Here is a 23,642-nt window from a genome sequence, read left to right on the forward strand (position 1 = left end):
ACATTTTTCTCTTGAGATTTACTAACACATTACACCCCCCCCACACACACACACACACACCAGCCCTTCTTCTTAGCACTATGTGGCCTGTTTCCCCCTGCAGCTCTGTAAACTGTCAGCAGTTTGGAAGATCTGTCTCCAGAAAGGCTTTAGCATCTTTAGCATGCTGTGGACCTCCAACTATATTTAAGTAAGAGGATTAAGGCTGCCACATTATAAGCACCAGAGGAGGTGGAGGGCTGAATTCCCTGAATTAGGATGCTACATGAATACACACTGAGGGAAAATGTCCACCTGACGTCCTTTGTTTTGGATCATAATTTATATCGCCAGTGTATCCTGTTGAGATGGTCTCTTATGTAAGGCTTTTGTACATTATGGCATTATCTGATGAGGTAATGATTGCAGTCTTTTTGTCTTGTTTCTCTTCTGTCCTGCTTCATGATTCTTTTGTATTGTTTCTTGTTTTTACCGTTGGCCTTCCCTATAAGAGTCAGCATAACTTCATGATTTGTTCTTAATGATCTAGTTCTTAAGATGCTGGATGGGAAGGCGATTCATCTGGCTGGCCATTGGCATTTTGCAGCCCAGTGCTGTGGTCTGTGGCCTGTCTGCCAGGAGGTCTGTGTCCTGCTGGGAGATTCTGTCTCTGCGGTACTGTAGAAGGCGCTGACCGTCCAAGAGGCTCACTGCCCGGGTGTTTGTCCATCTGGCCACAGTGCCAGGGGCCAGTGGGTCTCTGGGGGCCTGGCACTACCCGTGTGTGCTGCCTTCCTGCCAGGGGCTTGGCCCCATGTGTTCACTGCCTGACCTGTAACGGGACATGGGAGTGCGGTGCGGGCACAGCAGTAGCACTGTATATGTAGCAGAATGCTACTGACAGTACTCTTAGGCACTTATTAGATTCTCATCTGTGGCCTGTAAGGGGGCGTTGATGGACCCATATAAGTGAGTGAATTATCATATTCATTAAACTAAAACAATGTACAAATTACCTAATGCATTCTAATTCAGTGGACACATTTAATCCGGTTAAAGTGCAACAGATGGGCAGCACAAATGCTGACATAAAAATAGATAGATTTTATAAAGATGATTGTTTTTTTTTAATGTGAAGGAAAAAAAGTAATGCTACAAGCCATGTTGTGATCACAGTACTGTGAAAAGTTAGGTGCAGTACCGGTATATGTAGTGTAACTTATTTAGCATTGACTTAAATGAATGGTGCTGTATTGCTTGTAAGCCCCCTGTCTGGAGAAAGGGAAATGCTTTTCCCAATTAATTGAATGCACAGACCTTTTTCAGTAGACCTTCTGTTCTGGGGAAGAGGTCTTGGTCTGTAGCACAGGGATGCGTCTCAAATGGGGGTTGTGGAGTTTATACCTGTCCATTCTTAAACTTCTTGTTGAAAGAGTGTATTTGTATGATTAGTGAGTAATAGGAAGTGACATTGCGAGACCACAAGGGCAGCTCTATAAAAACAAATTAGCGTGTGGCATTTCCTTGAAGCATATCTTCCTATATAATTGAAAATGGCAAAAAAAGTTGTTTTGCAAGTAGTTCTCAAAATGGCCTTGCCTTCACCAAGGCCTCTGCCGGATATGACGTCACAGTGATCAGATGAATGTGCCTATGTATGGATGATGCGTCTGTGTGTGCGCTGGTCTGCTGCGACTATGTATGTGTGATGTATTGATGCTTATGCTGTGTGGGGTGGTCTGCTGCGACTATGGGAGAGTGTGGAGGCCAGGCTAGGTGGGAGAGATGTGTAAGTCCAGGCTAGGTAGGAGAGTGTGGAGGCCAGACTAGGTGGGAGAGTGTGGAGGCCAGGCTAGGTGGGAGAGATGTGTAAGTCCAGGGCTACGTGGGCTGGACCAAGGAATAAAGAGAGAGAGATAGAGAGAGACCTCTTGGCTCAGCGTTGGTGAAGACAACCTCCTGCCTGTGACCTTTGCAGCCACCTATGCCTGTGTGTGTGTGTGTGCATGTGCGTGCGTGAGTCATCTCTCCAGCAGGAGATGCCCCTAGGAAGAGATATATTTATACTTGTTAAAGTAGCTTTGGCTCTCTGCTGCAACTCGGCCAGTTCTTCTTCCTGTCCAGGCAGCAGTTTTGTTTTCTGCAAACATCGCTCTTTTTCCCTGGGATCTGTCGTTTGATTGATAGTTGATCTGACTGGTTCTTTCTTGCTGTTCTTACTTTGTTCTATGGAGACTCCATGGAGATTTTTCATGATTTGATTCCATTGTTCATATTTACGGTCGATCGCAATATGAGATTTCTTTGCAACCCTTATGGAAATGTTGCATGTTTTATGTATTTGTGCCCTATTTCAGTTCTGAGTCATTTGTGCCAGTCAGTGCTGTGGAGATGATAGCTGTTACAATTGATGTCTGATGTTATAAACAAAGTCTGTATGCTAGACTCTGTACTCGGTATAGTCGCAACTCTATTGAGTACAGTACATTAAGCACACAACTGCATAGGCCTACTCCTACTTAATGTTCCACAACACTTTCAAAACCATCCCTGTTCCTTTATGGTGGAATTGCCATGAAAAGTCTGTTTTAGTTGATTTCAATCATCGTGTTGAAAGTCTTGTAATCCATCCACCCCCGGACCACCCCCTCCTTCCCTCTTTTCCTTCTTCCCTCCCTCCTTTTTCTCTCCCCCTCTCTCTCTCTATTCCCCTCGCTCTCGTTTCTCTCTCTCTCCCACTCCTTCCCCTGCTTGCCTTCTCCCCCGTTGCAACCGAGAGGGATTTTATTTATTTATTTATTTATTTATTTATTTATTTATTTTTTTCATCTCTACAGTAAAGCGGCTAACCACCGAACAACTAGTTACCACGGTAACGGGGAGGCTTGCACCAAAAATATATGCAGTAAAGCTTCTTTGATACCTCCCACTGCATGCCGTCTTGTGCTTGATGCCTTGTCTCTGAGCGGGAGCAGTGGCAGAAGCAGCGGCAGTGGCGGCACATTCCTCTGCTCATCAGCTCATCGGCACTCAGTGGGAAAACGCTCCGTCTTCAGCAATGGCACCAAGTGTGAACTTGCGTTGTTTAATATTTTAGCCAAGCGGCCATGAGTCACTTGTGGACAGAAACACGACATTCTTCTGACACGACATCCAGTAGTTCTATTTTTTTTTTTTTGGGTTATGTTTTTCTGATAATGCGTGGATTGGATAGACCGCCGCTTTTGTTAGTCGTCTGTTTAGTGACAGTTTGAAATCGATCATTAGAAATGATGTATTCTTCTCATGTATTGTGTGTGTGTGTCTTTGTATCTACTGTATGTATGTTGTGCATGTTGCCTTTGTTCATTGCAATCATATTTGAGCTCTCTGTGTCGGCTAGTGAACACACTTCAGCAGCCCTGTGCTTTACAGCCAGCCAGTCCCACCAACACATCCAATCAATGTCATCGTAAGATAATTACACTCTTTGTCTCGTGTACAACCAGTCATTATGCTTAATTATAAACATTGTTGAGATGATTTCAATCAACATGGCAGTCATTTAGTCATAGTGTTATTTATACGGGCCCGTTTGGCATTGTTGTCGGATGTTGTCGGTGCTGTGAAGCATCATGTCAGTGTAGCCAGCCAGTCAGTGCTCTGTATGGTGGAGACCGAGTGTACACGCTCTCTCTCTGAGGACGCCCCCTGGTGGGAGCTCGCTCATCCTGCACCACCACTCCGAGCTCTGCCCTCCTGTGGCTGTGTACAGAGGCAGCCGTGGTGCTCCTTGTGGTGTTGGCACTGCCAGGCAGCCTCATTAGTACACACGGTGGGCTGACCACCTCGGGCCGGTCCGGAATAGAAGACCTGGTGCTCCCCAGGCTACTGTCACTCATCCGGAGTCAACCTGAAGAGAAAGACTAAGGAGCCATTTTTGGCTTTGGGTATCAGGTCCGAGAAGCAGCAGCGAGGCAAACATCGCTGGACTGTTGGAGGATGAATGTGGAGCAGGTGTATTATATTAGTCGTATTATTGTGTATCTAACTGTAACATGATTAATGGACGGAACTGGACAAGCTTTGTGGCTAGTTGTCATGTTTGTAGTGCGCTGGCGTGAATGACGTGTACTGTTTCACATCTCAGTGCTGTATGCAAATAAATACTAAATATTTACACTGGCCAAAATAAGCAATGAGTAACACTTACCCATTCTGTCTGCTCATTTTGAAGGAATCTTTTTTTTTTTCTGCTAGAATGAGGCACTGGAGAAAATTACATAACCGTGCTTGTGTGTGTGTGTGTGTGGCTTTGTTTGTGTGTCTGTTAGTGTGTGTGTGTGTGTGTGTGTGTGCTTGCATGTGTTTATACTGATATGGCATCTGCATGCTGGAAACATTCAAATCATCATGCAAGAATGTAGTACATCCACCCCCTCTCCACCTGTTTTCCTGGGTTTTCTTGGAAAGAGGCTTAGAAACTACTATCCTTTGAAGCCAACTTACTGTAACATAGTATTTACCTTCCTTTCCTTCTTGAGGAGAACGTGTGAATAAGAAGGGGGGGTGATATCTTCCTCCCTCTCTCCCTCTCTTTCTCCCTCTCTCCCTTTCTCTCTCCCTCTCTCTGTCTCTCTCCATGTCGCTCCCTCTCTTTCCCTGCTCCTCACACTGCTCAGAGACTGCTGTCAGCTGAGGCGCTTGATCCAGCAGTAAAGCGTTGCACAGCTCGCCTCGCGCTCGTCAAGTCTTCCGACCATGGCTCTGTGCACGTCTCCCAGCCAGGGACTGGCACAATGACCAAGGGCACAGGACAGGCATCACCTCGCTGGCTGGGCTGGCTAGGTTTAAAAAAAGCACCTAGCCCTAGTACTCAGGGATGTAAGGGAGCTGTGATGTCTGTAGGTTTTCCTTTCTGTGTTTGAAGAAGCTGAACGTCTCATCTTTCCTTATGCCCGTCATCCCCTGCCATGTTTTTTGCATGTTACTGTGCACTAAGGACTGCTGTCAAGGTAAGCGAGCTTGTGGTGTGTGTGCATGTGTTACAAGTGTGGACGTGTGTGTGAGTGTATGTGTGAGTGTGTCTGCAAAAGATTGAGGTGGTACTAGAAGATCTCATTCTTTCTGTTGAGTTGAGTTTCACAGGTGGGTCATTAGTGGGTTTTCAGGTAAATCAGATGAAATCAGATAAGCATGTTCCTGCACCGTCTTTATTTTTGGGAGCTAAACACTACATTTTGTGTAGACAAACCCTAAGCAAAATCTGGGATGTTGTGGCAACCATTTTCCTGGATTCTGTCCGATTCGACACAGAATGACCTAGGTGATTGTCAGTGTCCAGTCTTTTGACAGGTTACTGTTTTATCACATGGTGTAGTGATGGTGTGACCTGGGCTGCAGAACCATTATCTTGTCTTTTCATTTGCCTCTAACTACTGTTGTGTTTGTTCTTTTTTAAGTAGAAAGTAATAATCTAAAGTATGTTGTCATTTCTACTATGTGTGAGGCAGTTTCATCATTTTGAATACCCGATTCTTTCCAAGTTTATGAATGAACTTGCGTGGAAGAGCATGAGCTTGTGTAGTTCCTCTAAAGCTGGAGGGCACTTCAGGGTGATTTACAATCGCAACAATGCCTTGATTAAATGTTTCTCTCTCTTTTTTCTCTCTCTCTCTCTCTCTCTCTCTCTCTCTCTCTCTCTCTCTCTCTCTATTAACTCCAGTAGTTACTGTACCTGCAAGACTCCCTATTATGATTAATTACTGCAGATTCTTCTCCTAACTGTGTGCACGTTCAAGGAAGAGATGGAATTAGGAGTAATTAATGTTTCCTCTACGCTTTAAAGAATGGTTCTCTCATTGTAACGTTACATTCCCCGGGTTTCAGTTTCCTCAAGTCTCAATATCCATGTGGAGATTGCTGAATACGAGAACTTTGTGAATTAGGGATCGGTGCTATAAAAGATAGTTGCCTGAAACCTGAAATGTTTAAATGTATGTGACTAATTTTGCAATAAAAAAAATCAATGATATCTAGAAAAGATCCATACTTGCTTGTTGTAGTCGTTAGCTGGACATATAGGCGATATATATATAAACCCACCTTGTACTTCATTAGATTGTGTTGTACATTTCATGGTATTGGAGCCAAATTGTATTTTAAATGGTCTGTTAGATGCTTGTTGGTAACTGCTTATGTAACTATGTGTATTGCTTTTGGGGAGTGTGGGAGTATTTCCGTGTGTGTGTGTCTGTGTGTGTGTGTGTGTGTGTGTGTGTGTGTGTGTTTGTTTGCGTGTGCATGTGTTTGTACATGTGTTTGCGCGCGCGTGTGTGTGTGTGTGTGTGTTTGTTTGCGCGCGTGCGTGTGTGTGTGTGTGTGTGTGTGTTTGCGCATGTGTGTGAGTGTCAGTGTTGTAAAGGACGCTGTTGATGGCACATAGAGCCTTGAGGGGGAGTGTGGGACAGATTCCTGCTGCCTCTCCTCTCCCACGCTTCCTCATGGACAAGCTCTGGAATTAGTGGGGTGTGTAATGATAGCCTTGTGCTGCTCTGCCTCCTTGGGGCTCTCAAGCTCTCTCTCTCTGTGCCGGCAGTTCCCATCCACCGCTAGCCCCAATGTGCTCGCAGACACAGACAGACCTTTGAAGGTTGTGCACCTGCACCAAGGGGATTCTTTTCTGCTTGAGTCATGATTTGACTCATGATTCTTGTCATGGTTCTGTAGTCGCGGGTTATTGCCCTGTCTCAAGAAAAGATTACTTGTTTTGCCTGCAGAAATAGTCATTTGTGCATTTTTGTGCAGATTATTAAACCTCTAGGCTGAGGTTTCTGAACCATTGAAAATGTATGGTCTGGTGAACTAAAAACGTGAAGATTTCACTCATTTGTGGCTGGCACATCCTCTGTTCATGTGGATGTGAATTTGCATCTCTGCACCTCTGGAAATATGGATGCCTCATTAAAACATGCTAATGGAATACAGTGTTCTGAATGACAGTGAGGTGCATATGGTGCTGGCTCATCAAAGCATTACTGTTTGATGCAGCACACTTGTAATGCCTCTACATTTTTACATGATATGGCAAGCAGTCGTGAAACAAGAGGTCTATCTAGATATGTTGTTTTATTCTTGTGTTGTGATTGCATTAAAGGTGCATCCAGCAACTCACATCAACAAACAACAATTTAGTTTAGTAATACCGTGGCACCAGGTATCAAAGGTATTATGATTTTTTATTTAATGTCTACCTCTGGTAACTTTGCCTCTGAAGTCCACAAGATTGCACAAGACCTTGGTCATGTCTTGTATCACATTAGAAATGGGATAAAGGAAGTCAGTGTTGAGAATAAATTTACCACACCAAGATGGCAGCAGAGAATTCCAGTATGTGAAATGTAACATATGGTATCAAATTACCAGTACCAAATTCTAATACTTGCTGTGTCATAAAAAGTATATATTAATATTGTACTTGTACATAATAATGTATTGTGATCCAAATATCGTGATGGTATTGTATCGATGTCTCCGTGGCAGTTCCAACCCCTAATAACCACAGGCTTACCAGATTTAATGCTTTACGATAAAAATATTTCACTGACAGTTTGAAAACTGAATCATTCCGTGTCAAATCAGACAAAATCCAGAAAAATAGTGGCATCACCGACTCCAATATTCCTCAAAGTTCGTCTACACAATGTTTAGGTTCCATAACTAAAACCTGTAAAATATTTTTGTTCAATTCTATTATTTACACTTTTTCAAAGGCCTTATCGTAGAGGCCATGTTTGGCTATTCATCTTAAAAAAGTATTATTCCTGGCCTGACCAAACTTTGTAGAATGGAAGACAGGGGCAGCCGTGGCCTACTGGTAAGCGCTCTGGACTTGTAACCGGAGGATTGCCGATTCGAATCCCGATCAGTAGGAACGGTTGAAGTGCCCTTGAGCAAGGCACCTAACCCCTCACTCCTCCCCAAGCGCCGCTGTAGCAGGTGTGTGGATAAATGCAGAGACCAAATTTCCCTCACTGGATCAAAAGAGTATACTTACTTATACAAACATGTTCTTATAAGATTAAAAGCCAAATATATTGAATCATAACCATTGACATAAAATAGGCTTATATTTTCTATAGACATCAATATTCCCTGTATAAAAGACTTATGAAGATATCCAAATGGCCCCTTATAGCCACCAATGAATGAACAAAAAATTGATGAATAATGGAACATGAAAGGCTATCCCCAGTTAAGGCCTATTCTAGGTCAATGGTTAAAATATAATTACTAGTATATAATTCAATATATTTGGCATCCTTTTTTCAAGGTATTAGAAATGTCTTTTTGTAGTATGGGAAGTAAACTATAGCCATTCCATTCAATTCAAGTATCTATCAGAGTTAATGCCTTGTAAAAGGAGTAAAGTGCTATGCTGTGTTTCACCTGAGGGGGCGGTAAAATCTAATATTTAATGTAAATGTTTATTTTGGTGTTCCCAAAACACCTGTAACTACATGCATTTATTCTGTTAATGGGACTTGGTACAATATTGGTACTTTACATACTAAATGTTCATATACTTAGCTATTTCCACATAGATTTTTTGGTCCTAGTAGCCACCCCACATACCATTTCAGTTGCATGAAAATTACACAAAAATGCAAGCACATCTTTTTTTATCTGTATTATTGTCATGGTCATTGGTTGTGGAGACTTCAAAAATTGGGAAGACATTAATAAATTGGTGTGTTTGAAGTTTAAATAGTGACAGATATCAAATGGAAGAAACAACTGTTTTTTACTACCCTCAATATCAAACTTAATGCACAGTTTTTCAAAATGTAGGTCCTTTTAGAAAGTCAATAGCCATTCAGTATGTACTTTAAATGGTTTAAACATGCTTATTATGAGTTGGTCTTCCATCGTAAAAAATTTGGGAAGGCTAAGGAAAGTATTTGTCAAGATATTAATGCCCAAACATGGCATGTGTTTTTCAAGCTTTAAAAATTAAAGAATTTCAAGGTCTAAAAAAAGATATGAAGACAGAACTTTGCACGGAAATATTTCACAGGCCTTGTTTTTAGGACCTGTTGATGATGTAGACAAAATCTGAGACGGTGCAGCAACAACCTTATTTGATTTGACACGGAAAGACCCATACTGATTAATGAGTTTTTATCTTTCATTGATGGTTATGATGCCAATCTATTTTATGACAAGGAAGCCATGATAATTGGCCACTGAGTAACAAATTGGTGTTGCAGACTTTCTCCGTTGGAGCAATAGCTTTGAAATGTAAGCACTAATGGAGCATAGTGTTAGTTCGGGCAGGCCACAGAGTCACAGTAACTCAGCTGACAACAGCTCAGCCGAGTGCTCAGTTGATTACTCAGCTGATCATCACTTGCTCCTACACTGATGTAGGCGCTGGTTAAGCTGCCTACCTACTCTTGCCGCTTTCTCTGCAAGCCTTTTTGCAACCCACCTCCACCCCATCTCCTCATTCATCTGACTTATCAATGTGTTGTTGATGCCTGTTCTGTACCATATGGGAGGTTTATCGTTGCTGTTCACTATGCCTTAGGCTTGCCTGATTTGCACATGGAGGGCCAGGCGGCATCTAGAACAGACCCATACTGCCAAATGTAACTTTATGAAAATAGTAATAAAACTTTATTTGGCAAAGTGGTCCTGACTGAAATATTACGGGGGTTTCTTCAATACCTATGTGGCTAAATATTAGCCAGCTTTCATAGCAAGGCATCTTCAATTCTTTCCTCTGTGGCTTTAATCTAATTGAAAGCTTTACATTCAAGCTCACTTTTGATGATCAGGTCTCAATTGGCCACTGAGACTTGAATGTGTCTCATCCAATCCAGTAACTTTGACAGTGCTATTGAGTTCCAGTTTAGCTACAGTACAGCTTAAAGTGGCTGATTTGCCTGCTACCATTATACCCTCTTATGGATAGTTATTATCACTGTTGTTAATTGATTTGTTTCCACAAAAAAGCTACTGCCACTATGGCTGCATTGTATCTGTGTTTCTCTCCATTGGGCATTGACGGTAATGTTGCTGTAATTTAGCCCAGAATCTAACCTAATTTATCATCAACCCAACCGTTTATTCCAGAAAGATAACAACAATGTCAACATAAGCCTTGCTCCAAGGCCCAGGTATTATATGGATTCCATACAGTGCGCCAGCAAGCCCCCTCTGCCTTGGCAGCAGAGGCTGCATATGACACATCTAATCCTCTAAGAGCTTTGAGCTTTAGGTGGGTTTGAGGACTGGTTTTGTGTGAAGCCTGTGTGTGTGTGTGTGTGTGTGTGTGTGTGTGTGTGTGTGTGTGTGTGTGTGTGTACTGTAGGCTCAATAAAGCAGCAGGTCTTTTCTCACCCCCACCACTCCGTACAGACCTGCCATTATGGCCGTCCACACGCCCGGTCAGTAACAGTTAGGTAAGCCAATCAGTCACACTGCCATTTATCTCCCTGTCAACCCGCCGATCAGTGGGAATAATTACACCACGCTCAGGTCAGGTCCAGAATAACTGGTCCCTTTGCTGCCCATGAATAATGTTAGCTAAAAACGTCCGGTTGGTCCCTTTCCTCCATGCCCACACACCATGTTAGCCCGAGGGATCCTCCCAGGGCTCTGCCCTGTGACAGCGCCTCTGCAGTCAAAGATGCTGCTGTGTGCTTTTCCCATGCAGCCTGGCTCACACGCCGTCTTGCTGCAGCACTCTTAAGGTGCCGCTGATGTCGCTTTCATCAGCTTTACCGGCTGCTCCTGATCGCCCCTGCTTTCCACTGCTGCGATTGGCCACAGTGGTGACAGTGTCTTTATACCTCACCAAACATTTTCATATCCCAAGGTAGAATATACTGGAATGTAGTCACCCACACAGCCAGATTTGTAGTAGGGAGCTGAACACTGTGTCTGTGTTGCAGTGAAAAGTATCCGGGTGGACTCCGTGCTCCTCCCTTGCCTGTTGGTTCTGTCTTGGCTCTGATCCCTGTCAGGGGTGGGGTGGGTGGGGGATGGGGGGGCTCACTGCCGCATAGTGGTGGTAGGTGCAGTGATGGGGAAGCAATTCGTAGCTGTCCCACATCTGAGAGACTTTCTGGCACGCACCTCGACACCAGCACAATGAGCACCTCCAGTGCTCCGGAGACACACGGAGCGAGCCGAGCAAGTCCACGCAGCCAGAACACACCCGGCTGAGCGAGACCGAACTGCCCTCAGAGTCTCCACACACACACATGCACACACGCACACACGCAGACACACGCACACTCTTTTACAGCCATGCAGGACGAACGGGAGAAGAACTCTGAGGTAAGGAAATCAACTCTGCTTAATAAGTGATGAGCGATCACTGAAGTAGCGAAGGGGGTGTGTGAACGAGCACGAGTGGTAAATGTGAGGAAAATCTGCAGTACTCCCTTAAGTGTCTCGGTTAAGTTTTTCATGCTGTGAAGTAGGAAGACCCTGCAAGCCTGTGTGTTTGTGCTAAAGGGAGACTCTGTTTTTGGTTCCGTCTGAAGAAAAACAACTGCATTAAAGTCTTGCCCTGTAACAACTCTCCATAACTTTCCTCCCTCCCTCTCTCTATCTCTCTCCCTCTCTCTATCTCTCTCTCCCTTGCTGTCCGCCCCCCTCATAGTCTCTCTCCCTCACTCACTCTCTCGCTCTCTTTATACGGTTTCTTCTCTCCTTTTTTGTACTACTCGCATAACGAATACTACTGTATACACCCTGCTCTACTCGTATTTGTTATCTCTGTGTATGCCTGGCACAAACACTCTTTCCATCCTCCTCATTTTCTCTTTGTCTTCAGTTCTTTTTTCTACTTTCTTTCTCTCTCTTTCTACCCCCCTCTCTTTTTCTCTCTTGCTCTGTCTCTCTTTCTCCCCCAGGTCTCTCTCTCTCCCCCCCCCTCTCTCTCTTTCTCTTACTCTTTCTGGGTCTTTCCATTAAAATGGAAAAACGACTCCCCAGACAAGCATCTTGGCTGGAGCCTGGGCTGAGCTGTCTGTAAAGCATGTAGGGGAGGCTGTATCACTGCTGAAGTGTGGGCTTGCCTGCGCTTGCTCTTAGCGTCTCTGTGCTTGAGTGGAAGCTCCGTGACACCCTGGAGTGGATTGTGTGACAGTGCTGAGGCACAGCGTGGATGGATGTTGTTGGATGCGGCCCCCCCCTCGCAACAGGAAGTACCGCTCACATGCTTCGCTTGTTTTGGCTCGGGGGCTGGTGTGCCACTTGGATTTGGAAAACGGTGACGTTTTAAAGGAGGACAGCTGTGCTTGTGGGGGCCACCTTGGGAACGCTGAGCTAGCGTAGCAGGCTGCATTTTCGGTGGACAGAGCAAACACGCACAGCAAGACGCGACCCTCTCGGCACCCCTCATCAGTCCCAATCCGGAGGACCGGACGCATTCTTCCACTGCCTCGTTCCCTTTCACTCGTCAGAATGTGGCCATTGTTCCGAGAGGCTCTCGTGTTTCGGCCCTCGCCGCAAAACTGTCCACCCCTCGCACGGGAGCCGGGGGGAGCTGGATCCGATTACCTCCCACTCTCTCTCTCTCTCTCTCTCTTTTTCTCTCTCTCTCCAGGGCCTGGAGAGGTAAGCAGGGAACCGCAAACAGGCAGAGGTCCTGTTCCTGTCCCCAGACCCCCATCCCTCTCTTCCCACCGTCACTCACCACACACACACACACACACACACACACACACACACACACACACACACACACACACACACACACACAGACAGACACACACACACAGGTATCTCCTAGCAGTGGAAAGCACCTCCCCCTCCTCCCCCAGGAACTCCTCTCCATTGGAGAACTAAAGCAAATCAGCCTCTTACATGTACCAAAAAGAAATGTTTATTAAAGGGGGCACACAATCAAAAATAGTCCTGTGCCTAGTGACTGCTGATCCTCTTTAATGTCTCCTATCCAGTGATGCAGCTGCAGCTTATTGGAAGTAATGATGTCTTTGGGTTGTGTGAGCGAGTGATTAGTCTTTTTTCATGATCACAGCATGACGGATGACGAGCCTGTATCTGTCATTAGATTTAAAAGTGAATGTTGAATTATCAGTCTGTGATGTGAAGCTGATGCTGTCAAGCTGTAGCATCATGTTGCCTTTTGATTATCTTGATGTTTTTATTTTCGGCTGTTCTGTTTGTCTGTGCTGTTTCCATAGAGATCCAACTGACAACTGATTTGTGATGTTTTCGTAACCTTTTCATCTCCAATTTTGGTTATAATTTGTCATAAGCAGCACAAAATGACAGTGGCTGGTGCAAGTTGACCCACTTAGTGGAGTTATTCATCTTCATCCAAGATGGTGTATGTAATAGGCACACTCTTATACACTTATTAGAAAAAAGTTTGAAGCAAAGTTGTCCTTAGTGTGATTTTGATATTTTTCATTCATTTGATCCTCCATATGTGTATGTTGATTGTCTTTGCCAGTATTGAAGTTCTGTCTTTACCAGTATTGAAGCAGCCACCTCTCACCTCTCTGAGTTTTATGTCATAACCCTTCAAACCAGTCTTTTAATGAGTCTCTGCTTCTTTAATTAGTCTGTGTTTTGCTGATTAAGTTATTGACATTTCCACACCAGCCTTAATTGATTTTGATGCTTGATGTGGACGAAGGTTTCTCACCTCTGAAGTAAAAGTGCACAGTAAGCACGTTCCTCTATTCGCTGGTCACTGCTCCTTACTCTTACTACCAATCTTACTGGTACATACATTTCCCCCATTGTTTTTATTCTGAAACTAAGACAAAATGGCAAAACAATTTTTACATCTTTCACTCATCTTTACCAGGGAAGCCAATGTGGAGGGTGCTGTACCTTAGAAAAGAAAGTGTTATAAGTGTGTGTGTGTGTGTGTGTGTGTGTTTGTATGAGTGTGTACCCATAATGTCACACCACCACACCACAGGGCCTGTGTGGTGTTACACTAAGTAATTTATTCGTGTGAACAAATAAACAAAAACAAGTTGGAGCGGAAATGACACTCTGACAGTGGGAGGATTGTTTGTGTTTAACCTTTGGACGCCCACTGTGTGTTCCACCACTTCCAATCCACTGAGTCAAGGTGGTCACACCGCAAAGCCCCACTGTGTCTCTGTTTTTAGCATGGTATCATGTTGCAGATCCTGAACTTAACGGTGATAAATGTAAGGTCACAAATTAAGCTCTGTATGATACTGTAATTCTGTAGGACCTACTCTCTAGAGTTCATTGCGTTCATCTCTGCGATATATTGGGGAATTGCTTGTCGGTAACTAATTATGCATACTTTGTTTGATTAATTCAGTCAAGCCTCTGAGCCATTCAGAGAGTGCAAATAATTGTTTATCAACATAATGAGGCATGGTAGCACTAAGTATAACTCTTCAAACATGCTAATGTAGCACCACACACACAAACAGGGTAAAAGTGAAAAACCTCTCTCCTCTGATTCTTTTTGTCATTCAGTTGGTTTTAGTTCACAAATTTGGAACAGTAGCAGCCAGAAGTGGATAAATTGTGTTTCTGCCTTTTGCTTCACTCCACAGCGAGTCCAAACAGGCTTGCTTCTCATTGATAGCTTGCCTTTGTAAGAGATAAGCATTGATGTGCAGCACAGGATGCAGTGCTGTTACTGCACAGCCCACAAATTGGCAGAGTTACCAGTGTGGCGGGGAGCTGTTATGCAGCCGACAGTGAGGACTGGGAGCGGAGAGTAGGCCTTTGAGCTCAGACATCCACCCCCTTACACACACACACACACACACACACACACACACCACACACACACACACACACACACACACACACACACACACACCCTGGATCCTTTCATTTGATGCCCTTGTGATGCCGCTGAGACGCACTTTTAATTGGACTTCAGTGTCATAATTAAACGGACTGTAGAAGGGTGCAGAGTTTGGGGAGGCTGTTAGGAATCAAAGTCCGATTGAATGTTCTCTTTGCTGCCGTTCTTGGGTCCAGTTCGGACTTGAGCCGAGCGAGCCGATGGCTCCTTAGGGGCGAGCCCGTGCCTCGCTGCCTGGACGGAGGAGCAGCTGTTCCTCGCTCCTGTTCCTGCTCCGCTGGGATAGGCCAATGCTCTGGAAAACTGGCAGCTTTGCTAAGATTTACGGCCGCCTGGTCCTTTTTTTCTCTCTCTTTTCTGGCATGAAACATTTGGCAGGACTTTGCGTTTAATTGTTTTGTGGAAAAGCACTTAGTGTGAGCGTGCTCTGTATTCACTCACATTTCATCCTGTAGCATTCTTCAGCGAATCCGTGGGCAGACTTGTGCTCAGGTAGACCGCTTACTACACACACTAGTCATACATGAAGGGTGCTTTCATGAGCAAACCAAACAAAAAAAAACAAGTCAGCCTTCCTTTTTTTATGTAAAAAAAACATAAATCAGTTTTATTGCTCAGCTGGATTCCAGAAAAGGAACATGGAAATGTTTCTCTGCTCTTGTTTTGTTGCTATAGTTTAAGCCTGCTGTTTCTGCTCAGACATAGGGATGGGATAGAAGTTTCCCATTAAAGGTACCATCAAATATTAATGAAGCCTTAAGGGCTCACCACTGCAGGTAGGCATCGTTTCGATGGGATTGTGGAGTAAATATATGCCCCCCCCCCGAGCATCTCACACTGTCAGTTTGTGGCAAGTTTAGCATCAGCATGTTCCAAAGGCCTTTCTTTCACCTTGAGATGGAAATCAGGCATTAGAGTTAATATGGCTGTGGAGTTGCATGTGGCTCTTGTTGCCAACCTACAGCAGCATTTTGTTGGAAGCAGCGGTGGAGTGGAGCTGGAGAGGGAGCTTTTGCATGTGAAATGAGACTCTCTGTTGTATTCACATTTTTATTGATTTGGCAGATGCTTTTCGCCCAAGGCAACTCACTTCACAAAGAGGGTCCGGGTTGGAAGTCGTACTCCTGTCCTTGGTGCTGTGCCAGCCTTCATCTCCCAGGAACCAACCGGAGTCTCGGAAAGACACTTGATTTACTGATCCACGCGTTTTCAAACACTGTATACAGAAGAAGCTGTAGTCTTGAGGACGTGTGCCCTGTCCTCCGCTCTTTCCACCTCCCATAGAACTTTCCAGAATATGCTGATGCAGCAAACCAACAGCTCTCCCAGGCTGCTATTAACGCAACCACAACTGTGTAACATGTTGTATTCTGCTATCATGAGCTGCACTCAGGCCAGTGTCTGTCTGCAGTTTTAAATGGCCCCGTGTTTGGCCAGTCCTAACCTACGGCATGCTCTCCTGCTTTCATCTCCCTGTGAGCCCGTGCTGCCTGGATAAGGGCTTGGCACAGTCTAATTTATCTTAAGAGTTATCCCAGGAGAAAAGCCTGCATTACAGTTTGTTTAGGGCAGGGTTCTGTCGAAAATCTTACTGTAAGATAAAGTTGTGACTCTATGGGTATACTCAAGGAAAATGTTTCAGAACAGAGATGTACTTTCTGGAGTTGAGCTGTAATTTATGTTGCGTTCCACCCTCAGGACATGGTCCACAAGGGGGTTGGAAATGCACCACTCACTGCAGGGTTTACAAGCCACTCAGCACTAGGGGGCTTAGAGGGAGCCATATTATAAGATATGGACAATAAGCTGATGCCACAGTGTTTGCAGGCCTATTGATCCAACAAAGCACCAGGAAGGAGTGCATGCCAACACTCAGTGGCCAACGATGCGCAATTTCCTGCTAGAAGGGCGGTCCGAGAGCGCAGACCTGCGCCAAGCCCAACACGTGGCATTGCCGTATCACAGTGCTGGTGAAAGTGAAAGTAAATTGTGTGGATCTGCCATGTGATTTAGACCTGCTCCAAAATAGAATGGGCTCCTCCTTGGTCCATGCTACACTTTTCTGCCAAGTTTCTTCAGAATTCCAGATTGTCGTTTTTTTTTTGCATAATCCATCATGCAGACAGACAGGCAGAAACTTGCATTGAAAACAACCTCCTTGGTAGAAGTAATAGTTGGGTACTGTTGCTGTGTATAGTCTGATGGGGGAAAGGGCTGGGCTTTTTGTAAGATTCATTGCATGTCATGTAAAAACATGCTAGAACACATTTAATCAAACCGCTGTTTATTCAGGCAGTCCCATCCCTGCAGCCATTCTAATGCAAAGTGACTTGATAGTGACGAGTGACGAGGTCTGGCATATCAGTGATCGTCAATGAAGTAGCAGTGTGAAATGCCTCTCTCCACACACACACACATCACCTCCTACATCAGGCACAGGCAAAAGAATCCTTTCATCCATATGTCTGTTTTATGAGTCATAAATCTGCTAATATGACCTTACTGTAGGTACTAACATGTTAGAGATTGTTGAGAGAATGGATATTATATGGGATGAGATGGCCTTTCGAGGCTGTGAGAGGGAGGTGACTCACCCTGGCGAAGAAGGGCATGTTTAGTTCTAGGCTAGATTGTATCGCAACATTATGCATAGCAACGCCATAGCAAGTACCAGGGAAGAAAAAGGACCTATGTTGTCACTTTTCAATGTGCTGGGTATCCCTTTGGCGTTATTTTTTAATGTGCAGAGCAGTCCAACAGTCATTCCTGGAACTCTGGGGTTGGTATATTAGTAATGAATGGAATTTGAAAAGCTCTCAAACTGGTTAAATAAAACATTACTTTGAGCCTAACGAATAGCCAATTCATGTTGTCTACTTTCAATGTTGAGGGAGATTCGTTAAAATGACCCAGTCAGATGACCCAGTATGTTGAAAAGTAGCAATATGAAAACTAATTCTTGCATAATGGGCCTTTAGAAAAAGAAATCACAAAGGAAAAAAGGAAAATGCATAGGTGGCTGAGATCCTGATAAGTGCTTAATTATGAACACACTGTTAAGTCAGCACTACCACTAGATGTGAAAAGAGGATATGACCTGTGTGACCTTTCTTAGCAGGTTGTCTAATTGTCTAAGCTCCGAGGAGAGGCACAAACTGACTCAGATGTAGCTTAGTCCACGGTCCTTTCTCTCTCGCTGGTGATGGGAGCTCTCCCCTCTAAAATTCCCCTCACTCCTCCTCACAGCCGTGTGAATACTGCAGGTGCTCAGAGCTTAATGACACTCCATTACAGACTCTCACCAAATGCCCTCAGTCTGAAAGACCCTCTGCGCTAATGGGCTTAAGTGGCTTTTTCTTCTTTAAACAAAAATGCCACCGGCTTCTGGGTTATTGTAATTTGCCTCCAACACATTGATTGCATATCAGTGGCACAGGTTCATTCCACAGATGTTGCCCTTTAGAATATATCATTATGCGGAACTACAAGCAGGAATTTGCATAAAGAAAGCAAGACCCGCTGCTCTGATTAGTGTTGCAGTCCTTTTAAAATAAGTAACTTGAGTTGCAACTAAGGCCATTGGCACAAGGGTGGCTGATTGTTAGATGGCTAATGGAACTTTAGTCCTACTGTGCCATCTAATGGCCAAAAAGCTCATTTTCATTCATCACTAATAGTCTATTGCAGACTATCGGGTGGTAGATGTAGATGTGGATTATTATGTGCACAATGTTTTTTTATTCAGTCTTACTCATATCATAGTGGACAGATAGTAATGCTTTCTACTTGATCTAAGTGGTAGTCGTCAAGATTTTGTTCATGATGAATTTCTTTACCATTAATCACAATCTATGCCTATGTATTTTGATGCTCCATTAACTTAACAGCATTCTATGCTTTGAAGTGTGTGTGTGTGTGTGTGTTCATCCATGCTTTTAGTTATTGCATTGTTTATAGTGGATGGAGATTTATCAACATTAACCTTTCAGAATTGAATTGCTGTATGCTGTATGCTATGTCTTTTAATTATTATGACCGCCAAGCAGCTTGTGCGGGCGGTCATATAGGTTTAGTCAGATTTTTTTTTTTTTTTTTTTTTTTTTTTTCATGCCCAAATTTCCATCAATGATTCCCCGGACACTGAAAGACCGGGTACACCTAAACTTGGTGGACATGTAACCCCACATGGATAGCATGGAACCATCGTTTTCGTTTTGATCTGTAGCTCCCCGCTGAATTGGACCCCGAAAGGAGGGTAGGGCAGACACAGTTTTCTGTGAATATCTCAAAACCGTAGGGTTTAGGAGGACCATTTTTTGTATGTTGATCTCAAGGGGCCATGTCAACCCATTCCATAACCACTCATTTCATGTATAGCGCCACCTAGTTAAACACAAAAAGTAAAAATGAGGTGGTGTAATTGAAGGTATCTGTGACCTAACATAGTCAAAACTGCACGAAATTGAAGTGTAGGATCATTATGACACCCTCTGTATGCACGCCAAGTTTTGTGGAATTCCGTTCATGGGGGGCCACACAATAAATTAATTTATGTTACTATACACCAACTGGCCTGTAGGTGGCCGGAGACAGTTTTCTGTGAATATCTCGAGAACCGTGAGGGCCTAGAGGTCCACCTTTTTGTATGTTGGTCTTAAGGGGCATGTCAACCCATCCCATTACCACTTATTTCATGTATAGCCCACCTAGTTAAAAATTAAAAAGCAAAAAATTAGGTGTTTTCATCTCAATATCTCTGGCTGACAAGGTCAAAACTGCACGAAATTAAAAGTGTAGGATCATTATGACACCCTCTGAATGCATGCCAAGTTTTGTGTACTTTCGTTCATGGGGGGCCTTACAATAAAATAATTTTATGTGTACATTTAGTGACGACACACCAACAAGGATTCCCAGGACACTGAAAGACCGGGTACACAAAACTTGGTGGGCATGTACCCCACATGGATAGCATGGAACCGGCCATTTTTCGTTTTCATCTGCAGCCCCCGCTGGACTGGACCCCCCAAAGGAGGGTAGGGCAGACACAGTTCTCTGTGAATCTTTTATGGTATGTTGGTCTCAAGGGCCCACATCAACCTAGCTCATAATCACTCATTTGTGATTTGCCCCCTCGCAAAATGAAAATCAGTAGGATTAAAAGAAAGCCAAAATAAATATTCATCATCATCATCATGGCTGCATTTTCAGTATTGGCGAAGAAGTAGTCGCTTGTCCACTAGATGGGCGATCGCTGCAGTGAGACGTAATTTTGTTTGAAGTTAAAAAGTGGGTTGGAAAACAATGGACGCTTCCATACAAGGACTGTAATTTACATAGCGAACATCTAATAAGGATAGGACGATGTTCACATGAAGTGTAATTCCCATTTCTTCTTGAAGCCTAAATAAATCTGAGGATGTTTATCGGACATGCTTGGTTTTTCCTGCAGGTAATGTTAATCTTGTAATATCAATAAGGACCTAGGTAATGTTACCGTTAGCGTTGGTTTGAGTGATGGAGGCATTTGATTTATTGCATTTGTAGAAAACTATAAATGCGGTTATACCAAGCAAAATGTATAGCAGCACTGTTTGTATCTTCGACTGTCATTTATTGCAATCGTGCTACAAAATCATTCTGTGCAATGGAAGATTTTACCAACGTTACACCGGGTCTGATACAGTTTTGCCTATACATGCGTGAGACTGAGACGCCTGTTTATTTTGTTTTAAGTGCGTGCAGGGTGTGAGAGGGGAATCGATGTGCTTTGATTGCAGCTTGGTAGTTGTAGTCTGTGAAATTAAAAAGCACGCGTGTGTGCGAAGTATCCAAACAATGACACCTTCATTTCATTATGGCTGCTTTAGCAAAACACCTTAAGTTACTGTGTAGTGGGTCCCATTTAGAAGTGGCTACTTCATTCAAGGCTTTCCTTGACTCATGGAGCTGCGTGAATGTTATTACAACTTTTCGCCACGATATGACAGTTTAAGTCCGCTTGATACTGTAAATGCGTAAGCCATTGGTTTCCAAAGGAGATTTTATTTGTGTCGCCAGCATAGCTTATTGACAATTTATGTTGTAAATAGGCCTACCTTATAATCCTACCTGTAGTTTAGGGAAGCTAACAGCTTTCTATTAGGATCTAGTTTGTTAGTTACCGCTTTGTCATAACTCCCTGATGCATTTTGCATTTAGAATAGTCAGAGCGTGTATATCTCAATCGAAAAATTAAACAATATCGGGTGCCTATGGACTAGGCTGGGTGAACCCAGCCTGATCTGCCCGCTATTTTATTTTTGATTTCTTAAAAGATTGAGCTTGGTCTGATGAAAGCCAGACTAGCCATGGACCTCAGTTAAACAATGCAAGGGAACATGAATCAGCCTATATTTGCACTAACAATACCGACAAAGCTCTTCAACTTTGGCCCGTTAAAATGTATGAACAGTCTAGCTTAATGCATTTCATCAAGGCCCATTTGGACATGTCAGTTATTTGCACCACTGGTTAGATGTAAAACAGCATTTCGTTTCAGACTAGGCTACTGTTACTTAATTTGTGCATTAACAATAACGCTTCAGACTACTGTTACTTAATTTGTGCATTGACAATAAAGTATTACATGAACTAAAGATTACTAAAATCTTATGTAGAAGAAGAAACATTCACAAAAATCCATCCATCCAAAAATGACCTTTGTTTTTGATAGCTGTTGAAAAATGGCATGGAACTGACAGAGATGTTTTGTTTAAAAAATAAATAAATAAATAAATAAATAAATAAATAAATAACATTATGCTGATACCTTTTGCTTTTCCCAAATACAATGTAGCCTACAGGTGTAAGTGACCTTTCATCAATCCAGTTGCAATGGATGAACTGTGATGAACTGCCCTACTTGTGATTGTTTAGAGGTTGCATTAGTATTAACTTCATTAAAGTACTACAAAAACGGGGTCATCCTTTATCCGTGTGTGTGTGTGTGTGTGTGTGTAAAGCATAGTGGCTAACTCTGTGAGCTTTAGTGTTTGTGTTTTGATGCGTGAGTGCGTGCCTGTAGTAGTTAAGGCTCAAAGGCTTGAGTGTGTTCTCAGATGCACATCCCAGGGCTCATTGCTGCTAACATACAACAGTATCCGCTTTACTGCACACTCCATCCATCCGCCCGCCCCACCACTCACTTCACTGGCTTCATGTATGCCCTGATCAAGCCGTCCTGGGCTCAAGAATAAACCGTGCTGGATTACCGACTGACTTTGTTGGACTTTGTAGTAGGGGCATATAAGCATGTTATAATCAATGATACTATATGTTATATTATATGTTTGGTGCAATTTTAGCATTTGAAAAATAGATATTCTGAATCATGAAGAAGATTAAGTGACCATAAGCACCATAGCTAAACTGATTTGTTGAGTGATGTTGCTGTGCTTTGGTGATGTTCTCCATCATTGCATCACATTGCGTCACATGATCTCACTTGCTGTATTGCTAAGCTTTACCTGATGCGTGCATAGTGAGCTGCCTTGGGTGCTTAGAATATAACAGAAAAACAGAAGATCCTATGTGGAATTGTATCCTTATGATGACTAAATAGGGACAACGCCTCATGAGCACTTCTAATGTGTTCTGTACTAATGCATTTAAACAACAATTACTGTATTCTGCCTACAGACTCTGGCCTGTCTCCTTTCTAGCAAACTAGACCTAGGTCAAAGTCCCTTTAAAAAAAAAAATACAAAAAAAGACCTCATTGACAGAGGTCATCCCTTTTTAGGGACGACTGTTGTGATGATGAGCTGAACCAGGCTTTCCATAACAAAGGTGTGATTGAGACCAAAATGGAAATCAGCACTCAGCATTAGCTCTCAGCTTGGGCTCGATTTAGTATTTCTGGTTTTAGTAAAAGCCAAAGCAGGTGGTCCTTGTGAGTCCAGAGCATCAGAGAGTCTGAAGAAATGTCCAATTTTCACCTGTTTCGTCACCTCTGTCCCATCTCAGCAGTGTGCCCCCCCTTCGCAGTGCCCTGGCACCGGGTCCACGGACACAGGCACGGTCACTCGTGCCCATCCTCACTAGGCCCGGGTATATTTAGCAGCTCACTATTTGGTAATTTTACTTTCAGGCGAAGTTGGGCTTTCAATCTGTACATCGCTATTTCATTTTGTCTCCGATCATGTTTAGGTTTTTGCAGCCCATTTACGAGTTAGATTTAGTGTAGATTTAGTGCGGAGTCGTGTGTTTCTCCTTCGCAGCTTCAGGGAGGTTGGAGATAAGCTAATCCTTTGCTACATCTCGAAAATGGCCATTTTCTTTTTCTTTTTTTGTCGTGAAAACGATTGCAATATAGATAGAATGCGTCCCCAGAGGGCTGTTCCATTAGATTGCTTACATTCAGTCCTGTTGAGCAGCCACATAGGGGCACAGTGTCTCTCAATTACAATGTTATCAGCGCGCTGCCACTGTAAATGGGTTCCAGCTGTTTTGATAAGGTCGTGGTTAAAGTGGAAAACTTCATCTTTCTCCTGAGTGCTTTTAGATTTAAATGTATCATTCATTTAGCTCTGCTGGAGAGTCACTGGGTTGTTCACAGTGTCTAATGAATACTGTGAGATATTTGTTTATTACCATGCGGGAGCCGGCGGAATATTAAATGGCAATGAGAGTTTGAGACTTTCATCATGCTGTGAAAGTTTGCTGCATTAATATGGACAGGTCACAAGCAGTTTACGTAACTGGAATGTTATTCTGAAAGAGAATGAGAGCTTGCCTTCCTATTGAGTTTTTCAGCTGCTTTATACAAATATTTACCATGTACAGTATATGT

The 23,642-nt window shown here is 43.4% G+C and overlaps 1 protein-coding gene across 20 annotated transcripts in view; it reads left to right on the forward strand.

The window, feature by feature from the left end:
* dlg2 (discs, large homolog 2 (Drosophila)) overlaps positions 1-23,642 on the forward strand; it is a 186,417-nt gene that overhangs the window by 34,815 nt on the left and 127,960 nt on the right. Inside the window, exon 1 of one of the 20 annotated variants that reach the window (XM_048237895.1) lies at positions 4,736-4,973. The exons of 17 other annotated variants lie outside the window; for them this stretch is intronic. In XM_048237895.1, the coding sequence (XP_048093852.1) occupies positions 4,932-4,973 (42 nt within the window). In that variant the 5' untranslated portion in view covers positions 4,736-4,931. Of the gene's footprint in view, positions 1-4,735; positions 4,974-11,237; positions 11,305-23,642 lie in introns of those variants that run through there. 2 more of the 20 variants (XM_048237899.1, XM_048237897.1) reach the window with 2 other exon arrangements.

This window comes from Alosa alosa, chromosome 2 (assembly GCF_017589495.1).
Source record: "Alosa alosa isolate M-15738 ecotype Scorff River chromosome 2, AALO_Geno_1.1, whole genome shotgun sequence".
NCBI lineage: Eukaryota > Metazoa > Chordata > Actinopteri > Clupeiformes > Clupeidae > Alosa > Alosa alosa.